This window comes from Drosophila bipectinata, chromosome 4 (genome assembly GCF_030179905.1).
Source record: "Drosophila bipectinata strain 14024-0381.07 chromosome 4, DbipHiC1v2, whole genome shotgun sequence".
Taxonomy (NCBI): Eukaryota; Metazoa; Arthropoda; class Insecta; order Diptera; family Drosophilidae; genus Drosophila; species Drosophila bipectinata.
Genome location: NC_091740.1, coordinates 1,017,547 through 1,031,925, shown reverse-complemented (window position 1 = coordinate 1,031,925; position 14,379 = coordinate 1,017,547). Strand labels below are relative to the sequence as shown.

At 40.3% G+C, this 14,379-nt stretch overlaps 2 protein-coding genes across 2 annotated transcripts in view; both read left to right on the top strand.

Moving 5' to 3' along the window:
• The window catches only part of gw (trinucleotide repeat containing adaptor protein gawky), a 223,104-nt gene that overhangs the window by 127,363 nt on the left and 81,362 nt on the right, over positions 1-14,379 (top strand). The gene's annotated exons all lie outside the window — the stretch shown is intronic.
• Positions 1,142-1,780, top strand: LOC138926828 (craniofacial development protein 2-like). The gene has a single exon (XM_070282389.1). The coding sequence runs from the start codon at positions 1,142-1,144 to the stop codon at positions 1,778-1,780; it is 639 nt and encodes a 212-aa protein (XP_070138490.1).

Genomic DNA, 14,379 nt, shown 5'->3' with positions numbered 1-14,379 from the left:
AATTGCGAACATCTAGGAAACCATTTCTCGTCTGTTTAATAAAAGTCCGCATCTCTGACTGAATTTCTCTACAAGCGATGCAAGACCACGTCAGGCCAATTTTCTTGTTGATAAGGTCACCTATTCGTCCATTGTGTCCTCCTCCAGCAAATTCAATATGTGAGCAGTTGTTGCAGAGCCAACAAGACAGGTATGAGTCTCCCGTGATGGATCCACCAAATTCACATTTTTTTGCTGTGCAAATAAGACTAATTTTTGACGGATTGCAGACCACTGTAGTAGCGTGTAACGGCATACTTGGCGTGTACGACGTTTTCACATAGCCAGCAATGGATGGTAGCCTTGGATGAGGAAATTGTCTTGTTACAAGACTTCATAGCACAGACCAGTTAAAATTCCATATTTTTAATAAATAACGTTCGTGGGGGCCCATAGCCTAGTGGGTAGTGTAGCTGCACGCTAAGCGTTGGGTCGTGGGTTCGAACCCCACTCATGGCAATCATGACCTCCAAAGTTTTTCGGCTTCATTATGCTTAGTTGTCTCTTTTCCGATGCTACTAAACATGTGAGGTCGAAAAACGGTATTCCCAGATATCGACAGGTGGCAGCCGCACCTCTGGGATAGGTTTCACCTGGCTAATCACCGGATCAACTGAAACACAATTGATTAAACTAATACAAGAAGAGAAGAAACCAACCACCCCCCCAACCCGTTGACAACCATTCGCATAGCGAAACAGACACGAATTGGACAATGGAACGTGACGACTTTAATGGAACCAACCAGACTGGCGCAGTTTGAAGGAGAAATGAAGAAAATGCTGATTGCAATCGCAGGCATCAGTGAGATGAGATGGAGGGGTAACGGGACAACAACAACATCAAGCGGCAATCTAGTGATACACAGCGGGACCAATGATGGAGGCAGGAGCGGAGTCGGGATATATGTGTCCAAACAGTATAAACAGGCACTAAATTCCTGGAGTCCAGTATCCGACAGAATCATCATTGCCAGATTCCGATGCAATGCTAGACAGTGCTATGCCCCAACAGAAGACGCCAGCGATGACATCAAAGACGACTTCTAAACGCCCTCACATCCTCACTCACTAGGATCGAAAGAGGTGACATAAAAATTCTTATGGGAGACTTCAATGCAAAAATCGGCACCAACAACAACGGATTGGAAACAATCATGGGCCGACATGGTGTTGGCACACGCAGCAATAATGGTGACAGGCTAATCGACTTATGTCAGACCTTCCAACTGGTTATTGGTGGCACTGTATTCCCCCACAAGGAAATCCATAAATACACATGGACCTCTCCGAATGGACATACTCGCAACCAAATCGACCACATCTGCATAAGTAGAAAATGGAGACGCTCGTTAATGGATGTTAGAATTAGGAGAAGTGCGTCTATCGACAGTGACCACGAGCTGATAATCGGAGAGCTTTTAATCAAGCTCAGACGAAATAGCAACACTGTCAACAGGACCACAAGAAGACAGCCTCCCATTAACGTACAACGGCTGAGTGACTCCAACCTATCCACCAGAATGGCCACAACGTTGCGTGAACAGATGACAGCACAACCGTTGAATCACTCATGGGAACAAACATGCAGTATACTGAGGAGCACCGCGGAGGAGATGCTTGGCACCCGAAAACGCAGGCGCACAGATTGGATATCAGCGCTCACTTGGGAACTTATCAGCAAACGGAACAGCCTAAAGTCGAGAGCAGATCATGATTGCAGAGCTCGCGACGAACACTAAGAGCTGTGCAAGATGGTGAAGAAATCAGCAAGAAACGACAAAAGAAAATTTTTGGACAGGCTCGCTGAAAATGCAGAAAGCGCAGCCAACACGAACAACATGCGCTCACTGTACCATTTAATTAGTCAACTGACCGGAAGCTGCCATAGGCGAAACCAACTAGTGCGGGACCCAGATGGAAGACTCCTTACTGATGATGAGGCACAACATGTGAGGAAACATGTTGTGCAGTACCGCCAGCTCAGCATCATCATACATAGCTTTCACTATGTTTATGATTTTCACTGGCACTCCCTTCCTTGCAAGTGCCCTCCATATCGCTGCTCTGTCTACCGAATCGAATGCCTTCTGGAAGGATGTCCTCTATGGTGGTTGGTTTCTTCTCTTCTTGTATTAGTTTAATCAATTGTGTTTCAGTTGATCCGGTGATTAGCCAGGTGAAACCTATCCCAGAGGTGGGGCTGCCACCTGTCGATATCTGGGAATACCGTTTTTCGACCTCACATGTTGAAGCATAATGAAGCCGAAAAACTTTGTTAAACTTGGGAGTCGACGAAATTATGAGAGAAGTATGCATGAACAGACGCGGAATCACCTGGAACTTCACCCGACATCTAGAAGACTTGGATTACGCGGATGACATATGTCTCTTGGCTCACAAATTCGAAGACATTCAAGCCAAAGCTAGGGACCTCGAGATCCGAGCCAGCGCAGTAGGCTTAAAGATCAACGCATCAAAAACGAAAGCGATGCGGATCAACAACTCCAACACAAACAACATCACAATCGGAGATAATACCATCGACTTCGTCGACAGCTTCACCTACCTCGGTACTATCATAACATCAAATGGTGGAGTGGAAAGTGATGTGGAGAACCGAGTGCGCAAAGCGAGGTCTGCATTCGGAAGACTACACCGAGTATGGAGAAACCAGCAGATAAACAGAAAAACAAAGCTGCGCATATTCAACTCGTGTGTAAAATCCATACTGCTATCGGAGACGTGACTGACCACTCAAAGGATATTGATAAAGCTGCAGGCTTACATCAATAAGTGCCTAAGAATAATACTTGGGGTATTCTGGCCAGATAGAATATCCAATGAGGACTTATGGCACTGCACAGGAGAGGTCCCAATCCATGAGCAAATAAAGAAACGGAAATGGAAATGTATTGGCCACGCTCTGAGGAAGGAACCAGGAAGCATAGTAAGAATGGCTCTGGAATGGAACCCACAAGGACGCAGAAGAGTGGGTCGCCCAAAGATGACCTGGAGCCGTACAGCACTGCTAGAAATATCCCGGAAGAACATCAGCTGGGACACAATTAAGCAAACAGCGCCAAGTAAAGTTAGGTGGAGAGCCCTTGTAGAGGCCCTTTGCTCCCAAGAGGAGCTAAGGAAAAAAAAAAAAAAAAAAAAATTAATAACAAACAAAATTAATAAATAAAAAGTTAAAAAATACTATACATTGAACCACTGTGCCAAATAGGAAGCCGAAGTGGGAGCTTTGGAGAGTGCAAAGGAAAAGTGCAGAATTATAGATAAGACGGGGAAGAAGCAGAGCTGAGCTATGCATGGAATTGAAATTATACAAATTATTAATTCTCCTCCAAACATACCACAGCACTCGCGAAGCGACGCGGTTTAAGTTAAAACTTAAGATTCTCAATAGATTTACAAGTAAGTAAACACCGGCTTACCAACATTTATCATAAACGCAGTGCGCACAAAAAAAACACGACCGTTCGCTTAAGAGGAAGAGAGAGATACACATAACACATAACTCTTGTTCAGGTGACAAATCATTTTTAGAAGTTAGTACTTCTTCCAAGGACCAGAATTTTTTCAAATTGCCATCTATCGACTCGAGTAATTCTTCTTGGCAATTGAGCCTGTCTCGAGGCTGTTGAGGAGTTGAGGTATTTGCCTCATATTTTCCGGATACTATCCAAGGAGAGTTTTTTTGAGGGTGGCATGGTTTGGCCCTTGTTTTATTTGGCCAACGGACAACAGTTCGAAAAAGGACTCAGCTCCAATTATCATGTCTATCCGCTGAGGTTCAAATGCTAATGCAAGTTCTTTGGTAGGTCCCAATCTTTTACGTTCACTGACTGGTCAGGGTGATAACCCGAGATAGTTCTCAAAATCCAAAAGTCGATCGAAAACTCACTAAGGAACGAACGGAAAGTTCTTCAGTAATGAAATTTATTTGTGACCCAGAGTCAAGTAATGCGCAATATGTGCTCGCCATTTTTAGTTCTAACGCTTACGATCGACGTCGCTAACAAAACCCTTTCTAGAGCTGACGCAAAGCATGTGACGTAGAAAGGCCATCAAGATGTAGCGCTGGAGGAGGATGTTAATTTGGTGGTGGTAACGCCAAGTTATTTTCGGTCACAGTAAACCGGTGCAGAAGTTTGTGGTACGATCTTGCACAAATTTGATTCGATTTTTTGAGTCGAATTTGTGACTTCTAGTCGATTTACACTTCGCAACCGTGTGACCTTTTCGCTGACAATTTAAATATAATGAGGCTGACTTGACAAACTCAAACCGTACCACAGCGGCAATTCCTCATAATCCAGTGACTCTTTCCATTTTTCTCTAGTCACTGGATCTACTCTACTCAAAACTAAGTGAATGATCATTGAGTTGCAATTTTAGTGTCATCCCCTAAGGATAATAGTGACCCATAGATCGATGACACTGCGTCGATGAGACCTCTCAACGACGACGCAGACGGCTGGAAAACTTTCGCAACGCTGAATAATTTGCTTATTTCATTCGCAAAGATAAGACATTCGTTATCGTAAACTCTTTTCAGACTAGCAATAGCTTTGTCATAATTACTCTCGGTGACTTGGAATGCCTTGATAGTTCCTAATGCCTTGATAGTTCCTTGATAGTTCTAGCATCACAGCTAAAGTGAAGGGGGGCGACAGTGATGTGGATATATATGTATGTTTTTTAATCAATTTTACACACAGGCAGTTTGTTAATTATTTTAACCAAACTATTCAAATTGTTAGCTCTACTAATTTTTAGTACGTATGCGCCAAGAATTGAATGGAGGGTGCAATATTCCAGCACAAGACGTAGATTTAATTCGTCTCTTCTCAACTTTCAATTTTTTGCACAAATGCCTGCAATGCAGGTACACGGCATGGAGGTAGCTGCTGTTCCTGGTTGCGATGATTTCTGCGGTGATGATCCTTGGATTGCGGCTTGAGGCAGTTTCACGACGCGGTAAATTTTTTATTTTTTTTTGTAATTTAATTTGCACTTTACGGACGCGTTGCGAGCAGCTCTTTGTATTTTTGTATTTTTTGTGCGTAATAACAAAGTGCCACTGTCACTTTATGGTCAATTTAAAACCAACTTTATTTTCAAATATTTAGCCCAAGAGTCCACCAGGGGGCGCCAAAATGTTTAATGAGATTTTATCTCACACCTAAAAAAAATAACAAATAAGGGTGGCTGCTGAATATTTGAAAGTGGCGAAAAACGAAAACGAAAAAACTGTCTATCCTCTTCAACATTATAATTCCGATTATATTTTTCTCTAATCTTAAGCCTAACTTATCTATTGCGGCGAAGCGGGACCAATTCGCACAAGAGCGAGTATGAGCTTTCGCTTGCGCTTCGCCCTAAGCTATCTTAGAGTAAATTTAGAGACTAATAACTACAAAATGCAATTCAAACTAAACAACTTCAAATGATTTCAAATCTAATTATATGCGACGAATCCGTTAACAACTGATTGCGCAGAAGTCTTGACTCAAAACAAGAGTGGACTACAGCTTCCAGTTGCATACGCATCAAGATCCTTTACGAAAGGCGAAAGCAACAAGAGCACTACAGAACAAGAATTAACAGCTATTCATTGGGCAATAACGCACTTCAGACCATATATTTATGGTAGACATTTGTCAAAACTGTCAAAACAGACCACAGAGCACTACTTATTTTCAATGGTAAATCCCATTTCCAAACTAACAAAAATGAGACTTGAATTAGAGGAATATAATTTTACGGTATCTAAAGGGTACTTTTTGCTATCTAATTTTAGCCCAAAGGGTCCTCTAAGGGAGTGCTAGGCGTATATGGGCCACGAACAGGACGCAGTTCCCCCACACCCGCTACTCAAACATCTAGTGGAAGACAGCGGGAAGCAAAAGATCCACCTAATCATTAGTTGCGATGCCAACGCCCATCATCATCAGTGGGGAAGCACTGACACGAACGAGAGGGGTGAGTCAATTTTCGATTTTATCCTAGGCTCCAATCTTCTGGTGGTCAATAGAACAGAAGGGAAGTACTTGACATTACTCTTTACTGTGACTCCCAAGCTGACACGATTGTTGTTTGGGGACTCCTAGAGAAACACTCTTTCTCGGACCAATGATACATAGAATTAAAGGTTAATTTCGAGAATTGCAAGCGACTAACAGCACGCAACCCGAGAATAGAGAATTGGGAGTTATATAGGAAAAAATTAGACAGATCCTTGGGAAAATCTCCAACAAAGGACGTTGACAGCATGGAAGACCTGGATGTCATAGTGTACACGCTAACGGCGGCGTACGCTAGGGCATTCAATAAAGCTTGTCCCAAAAGCAGATCTTTTGCTTTTCTTCTTCTCTCTCTCTTCCTCTTAAGCGAACGATCGTGTTTTTTTTTCTGCGCACTGCGTTTATGATAAATATTGATAAACCGGTGTTTACTTGCTTATGAATCGAATTTATTGAGAAACTTAAGTTTTAACTTAAACCGTATCGCTACGCGTGTGCTGCGGTATATTTGGAGGCGAATTAATAATTTGCTTAAATTCAATTCCAAGCATAGCTCAGCTCTGCTTCTTCCCCGTCTTATTTCTTTTTCTACATTTTTTCTTTGCACTCTCCAAAGCTCCCGCTTCGGCTTTCTATTTGGCACAGTGGTTCAAGGTATAGTGTTTTGTAACTTTTATATATATATATATTATTTTTGTTTTGTTAATTAATAATATGAAATTTAAACTGGTCTGTTCTATGAAGTCTTGTAACAAGACAATCTCCTCATCCCAGCCTACCATCCCCTGCTGGCTATGTGAAAACGTGACACACGCCAAGTGTGCCGGGTTCACTGCCTCAGTTTCGGATGCCATTTCCATTTGTTGTGAAAATTGTCGTGCTGTCCAAGATGAAATGAGGTCGTTCATGAGAAAGACTAAGAACGGATTTAAAGAGTTTTAGTTTAAAGACTGGTTTTCGTAAAATCAATGGCATCGGACTTTTTCCCTTTTTTATTTAAGGGTTTTATTCTGAGTAACAGTCCAAAAAAAAAACGGATTTTCTGGAATTTTTTTTTGGTTAAATCAAAACAGCTAATCGAAAATTTGTAAATGAGGTTTTATTATATTATATTTAAAGTACACAATAAAATTTTTTTTAATAAATCGAAAACAAAATTGCGGCCCTGCAGCTCTTATTCATAGGCCCTATTTCGATTTTCTCAAAATTCCACTCAGATGTCCCCCCTTAAGGGAAATATAAAATGCCTTCCACTTAAGAAAAAAATTCGCGGTCTCCAAAGATAAATTGAAAATTCTATGAAAATGTTTGCCAATAGCCCAGGCACAGTATTTCAGCACACAGCCTGGTACGCCATCGGGTCCTGGCGAATAAACGGGTTGGATCAGAAGATCAGATAATATTCTCGGAGAAAGCCGGACAGAAAATAACATTTGCTGAATAAATATTTTATGCGAAAGGCTGATCTGTCGTTTTAGGTGAAGAATAAGTTGTGTGAAATATTTTTGCGAATAGATCGGCAATGGCCTGATCAGAGGTCGCAGATGAATTTTCAAACGTAAGCATAGGTGGAAAAGATACATGTTTACGCTTTGAGTTCACAAAGTTATACAACTTCTTTGGATCTTGAGAAAATAGAATCCGGCAGCAGCGAATTTAATTCCTGTAACATTCAGCGTTATGTACGTTAACGTTTGACCAAGCTAGTAGATATCTTAAAAAGCAATACTACTGCAGGTTTTTTTATATTTTAGTAAAAAAAAAACCCAACCGTTAAGAAGAAGGAAGAGAAGTTCTTATATATGTTTTAAATATATCCGAGCTTAGGAAGGAAATTGGCAATTAGTGGTCATACCAATGGCTGGTAGTGGTAATACCAACAATTTTAATGCTGCTAGACGTTTTTTCATCCAACCTTCTTTGGTATCTTGCATTGCAGAATTCAGTGAGACAGCTATTTACAATTTTCGTGTCATTTTACGTGAGTAAATCCGTGGATAAGAAATCAATATTGAATCAATAACTTCATATGCCATGAAAACAGCTGAAGTGTTTGTCGACTTACATTCATGGTATTACATGTCATCTTTTATCAATACATATATTAAAAAAAAAAATATATATAACCAAAAAAAAATCTTTCATTTACCATATATGTATGCATTTTTTTAACAGTTGTATGAAGGTTGTGGGAAACAAGTTTCATTAAAATATTTATTCATTTACTCGATTTATTAATAAAATTAGGGCTATTTATTAGGGCTGTAAAAAAAAAATAAATAAAATTAGGGCTAATTAGGGCTAGCAGGGCTATTGGACCAACTGGGTCAATTAGCCCAAAATAGAAAATGCCGTTTCTCTAACTTAAGAGATTTTATGGGATTTCCGATCAAACAGTTATATATCAGCTTTAGGATGTAGACGGCCATGACATATTAAACAAGCCATTCATATTCCTGGACAGCGGGGGTCCAAAGAAATAGTTGATATAATCTAGAATTTCTTTATTATTACTTATTTCTTTATTCCTTAATTAGTTGGTCGCAAGCCGACTCTTTCTCGGCCGCTCGACTTCAACAGGCCTATTTTAAGAGAGCTTTAGCTTCGCAATCACTATTTCAGGCCGCCCTCTCCTTTATCGAGAGCTTTAGCTTCGCGTATGTCTATTCGAGCCATATTATTAGTCACTGCTTAGCACCATAAACTGGATGATCACAATTGTTGATTCCACTTTCATCTGCCTGCAGCATAAATAAAATATACGTACAATACGTAAATTTTTATTTTATTTTGGAGCGGTTTTTACTACTACTTTATCTGTGTTTGTTGTATTAAGAAGTCTAATGAAAGCATTTTCAGGGTATTTGGTATGTATAATATATACAATGCTCAATTTTTTGGTTTGGAATCAATACAATGTCTTCTATTGAATCTATTTTAATGTGGGAAAAAATATTATGTGGGATTATAAATTTAGTAGTCTGTGAATATTTGTCCTATGGGTTTTTTAATTTCTTGACTGATTTCTTGCATGTTTATTACATAGTCGGTTTTAATGTCAGGAAAAACATCTGAATTTTCTTTGAGTATCGATATACCTGCAGTATCAATTAATATTACCACGAAGAGTTACCTGAAGAAACTAGGTCGTCACACAGATGTCAACTCAGCTTTAGCGTGTTTCTTGTTTCTTGACGGATCCGATGGTTTTTTGTAAACAACTTAAATTCCTCGGAGGTGAAAGAAGTTCCGTTATCGGACACGATTTCATCCGGAATGCCATGGGTGGCGAACAGTTACCAAAGGAAGGTGATTGCTTCTGACGCGGATGACTTCAAGCCACTTCGTAAAAGAGTCAACGACTAAAAAAAATGTGTTCCCTCGGACACATTCGTCAAAATCAATGTCCAGGCGGGACCATGGTTTCTTGGCAGACTCCCAGTGATGTACGGACTAGAACTTCGCTTAGTCTACCCGTAAGTTCTTCTTCTGACAAACCCATTATTACAATATCGTTAAAATGCGGTAGGACGCCTAGTATGTTCTGTAGTATTCTTGTGCAGTAGTTTTGGAATATTCCTGGGGCTGCTGAAATCCCGAATTGTAGTCTTGTTGCCCTAAATGCTCCTTTGTGAGTAGCTATTTTTTGCATCAAAGCTGACTTTTTGGCTACTACCAATTATTGATACGCCTGGCCAAATCTATTTTTGCGAAAATTGAGCCTTCTTTTATCGATGCTAAAAGGGTGTTTTTTGCAGGAATTTGATGGCAATGTGGCTGTACCGCTCTGTTAAGCGTAGACCTATAATGTCCACAATTGCGAATGGAACCGAGAGTGGTCCACTCAGAATACTCTACAGGCTCAAGTATTCATTGAGCACAGAGACGATCCAACTCTTCTTCATATGAGTGCATAAGGAATTCGACGCGGTGGTAGTCTGACCGGCGGAACTTCCGGCCCAGTTTGAGGGCCACTATCGGCCCCTTATATCGATTAATTTCTAATGAAAACAAATGGTCGAATTTCTTTCGAATTTCCGCGATACCATTGCCGCACTGCACGTCATGAATGCCTTCTATGCGGATTCCGAGGGGTTCAAACCAGTTGAATCCTTGGAGGTTTGTCCCGGTGCCGGACGTGACGATCAATGGCAGATTACTGATACGGCGATTGTTGTAGCGGATCCCTCTTTTTCTCTTAAGCCATAAGCCTTTCTCTTTTTTTGTGCGCGCTGCGTTTTATGATAAATATTGGTAAAACGGTGTTTACTCACTTAAGGATGTAGTCTCATGTTCCGGCGTACTTTTAGGAGGTTATTTCAAAAAAAAAATTTTTTGAATAAAAAATAATGCGATTGTTTTCATTTTTAAATATGTTTTTACAGGCATCATAAACTATTTGAAGATATTTTGTTTCATTTATTCTTGTGTAGTTTAATACATCTTATAGCATGCCAATCCTTAATCAATTGAATATATTGAGAATCTTGAGCTTAAACCGTATCGCTTTGCGAATGCTGTGGTATATTTGGAGTCGAATAAAAAATTTTTACAATTTCAATTCCAAGCATGGCTCAGCTCTGCTTCTTCCCCGGCTTATCTCTATTTCTGCATTTTTCTTTTGCACTCTCTCGCTTCGGCTTTCTATTTGCCACAGCGGTTCAAGGTATTGTGTTTTTTAACTTTTTATACCCTTGCAGAGGGTATTATAATTTTGTCCAAAAGTGTGCAACGCAGGGAAGGAGTCATCTCCGACCCTATAATATATATATATATATTTGATCGGGATCACCTCCTGAGTTGATATAAGCATGTCCGTCTGTCCGTTAACTGCGTGGGTGTATCAACTTCGGCTCCGCCCGAAGTTAGCTTTTCTTTCTTGTTGTTTAAATTAATTGAAGATCCATTTTTTTCAGAAGCTACAAAATTTAACTATTGAAAAACTTTGGAAATTTTAAAATCGGCGTAAAATTACGCGTTTAGGAATTTTTAAGAGCAAAAAGCTATCGCTATCGACTTGAAACTTTGCACACACCCTTCTTTCCTTTGCACGCAAAATATAAGTCGGAACGACCGGGATCGGTCGACTATATCCTATAGCTGCCATATAACTGAACGATCGGAAATAACCAAACTTTCGTGTTTTTGAAAGCTGGAACTTGGTACCGATTCTATTTTTGGTCAGTTGATTCAACCTACCAAATTTCATAACGATCAACCGACTATATCTTATACCTGCCCTATAACTGAACGATCGGAAATGGTTTTTGGTAGAAATACCAACTTTGGTATGTTTGATGATAAAAGTTTGGGATAAGGATCTCATAAGGATCGTCCAAATATATCCGATTTTTGCGATATATATCCAGTTTTTACTGCAAGGGTATATAAACTTCGGCTCCGCCCGAAATTAGCTTTCCTTTCTTATTATACCCTTGCAGAGGGTATTATAATTTTGTCCACAAGTGTGCAACGCAGTGAAGGAGACATCTCCGACCCTATAAAGTATATATATTCTTGATCAGGATCACCTCCTGAGTTGATATGAGCATGTCCGTCTGTCCGTCGGTCCGTCTGTCCGTCTGTCTGTCTGTCCGTCTGTCTGTCTCTACGCAAACTAGTCTCTCAGTTTTAAAGCTATCGACTTGAAACTTTGCACACACCCTTCTTTGCACGCAGTATATAAGTCGGAACGGCCCGGATCGGCCGACTATATCCTATAGCTGCCATATAACTGATTGATCGGAAATAGTATAACTTCGGTGTTTTTAGAGTTAGAGAGATCAAATTTGACACGAGAGCTATTTTTGGCAAAATAATACGACATGCCAAATTTCATAAGGATCGTCCGACTATATCTTATAGCTGCCATATAACTGAACGATCGGAAATGACCCAACTTTCGTGTTTTTAAAGATAAAAAGCTGAAACTTAATACAGATTCTATTTTTGGCCAGTTGATCCAACCTACCAAATTTCATTAGGATCGGCCGACTATATCCTATAGCTGCCATATAACTGAACGATCGGAAATGGTACTTGGTAGATATATCAACTTTCGTATTTTTGAAGATAGAAGTTTGGGACTTTTTTTAGATTTTTTATTTTAGTTAATTAGTTTTATTATGATATCCGCTGTTTGCGATATATATCCGGTTTTAACTGCAAGGGTATGTAAACATCGGCTCCGCCCGGAGTTAGCTTTCCTTTCTTGTTATATATTAATTTTGTTTTATTAATTAAAAAAAAAAAATCGAATTTAAACTTGTCTGCTATAAAGTCTTGTAACAGGATAATTTCCACATCCCAGCCTACCATCCATTGCTGGTTATGTGAAAACGTCGTGCACGCCAAGTGTGCTGGGTTCACTGCCTCAGTATCGGATGCCATTTCCCGTAGGTCTGGTATACACTACTGTTGTGAAAATTGTCGTGTTGTCTGAGGCGAAATGAAGTCGTTCATAAGACCGACCAAAAAAAGGTTTAAAGAGTTGATCATTGGTTTTCGTAAAGTCAATGACCAACTCTGCGCTTGACAAGCTCCTAAGCGTAAGAAATCCGTTGTTTGTGATTCGACTCAGCCTACTCAGCCGTCAATAACGCAGCCGCTCATATCTTTGGCCACCCCAAGGGCTAGAACTGAGAATAATTCGCCGTCCGAATTACTCAAGGAAAATGAGCCATTGTCTGATATATCCTCTGTGGTATCCCTTCAAGTGATACCACAGGTCCTAGTAAATGAAACCCCGTCAGAGTCACCTAAAAGGGTATTCCAAAGTCCGGACCACCGGCACCGACTGATGCTGCAGTTCTCGTACCTGCGACACCAAAACTTAGGGTTTTGGTGATTCCTCCATCGAAACATATTTTTGTTTCTCGGCTTCCCCCTGATACTTCAGAGATTGATATCTCGGCTTATATAAATGCCAAAACAAAAGCCGATATAAAGGTGGAGGACATAACTAAATTTAAATATAATTATACACGGCGCACGTCTTCTTTCAAGATTTGTTTGCCCGCGCTGATGTTCAAGACGATTTGTTCTTCCAGTTTTTGGCCAGAGAATATTTTCGTCCAAGAAACCACTGACCAACCTTCCAACTCTTCCTTGTCCACTAACCCAAAAAACTAGTATCGTCACTAACATTTACCTATCAGAACACTAGGGGGCTTCGTAGCAAACTCCCTAAACTATATTCTGATAGTTCTTTCATTGCATCCCATATTATAGCCTTTACAGAAACTTGGTTAAAGCCGGAGATCTTTAGCTTCGAAGTTTTTCCAAGTAAGTACACCACTTTTAGGCGCGATCGACCTCAGCGAAGGGGGGGGGTGGAGTCCTCATTTCGGTAGACTCTACTCTTGCTTCTGAAGAGGTGAAATCCCAAGAGTTTGGTGACATAGAATTTATTTGCGTTAAAATCACTATGTCCGTGAAATCTTTATACATTACATGTTCATATATACCGCCTATGTCTGAACACCCACATATTGGCAGAATTTGTCCGCTATTCGATACGTCTTTAATCTTATGACGGGTCGTGACCAACTCGTAGCGGTGGGCGACTTTAATATTCCAGAATTAAAGTGGTCCAACGTCGATAACTTACCATCTTTGTCACTTATCACTAACCATGACTTCACCGCGGGCATGTTTGACATGTCCCTAGGTCAAATTAACCATGTTAGAAATTCGTTAGGTCGGATTTTAGACTTATGTTTTGTATCTGATCCTGATGGTACCGCTCTCTTGAAAGCTTTTCCCCTTTCAACCCCAGAGGATCCATATTACCCCACGCTGGAGGTCTCTATCGAAACCGTTCCTGCTATCGATCAGATGTCTCTATGCGTGGTAAATAAGATTCGCTACTTCCGTAAAGCTGATTTTCAGAAACTTAATAGCCTTATCGATACATATGAATGGTCCGATATTCTGGCATGCACTGATTTTAACGTGACCTTAGAAAAATTTTATTGTACTTTAAATAAATTTTTTGACTCATGTGTGCCATGGAAATATCCGTCCGCTCCAACAAATCCCTCTTGGTATACAAGGTGCCTCACTAACATAAAAAAATTAAAAATATTAAAAATAAGATTGACCTGTCGGTGATTACCTTGACCGAAATAGGGTTACGTTGATAGTCGCTTAACTTAAGTTTGCACTTGACGAGATCGGCATTACCGTTTAGCCAGATGTACCGATACGAAGATTCCGTCATGATGATGACGTTACGCATGTTACTGGGCGAAGGCGATGAAGATTTTGTTAACCCAGCTTGACTATTACTGTGGCATACCCAACGT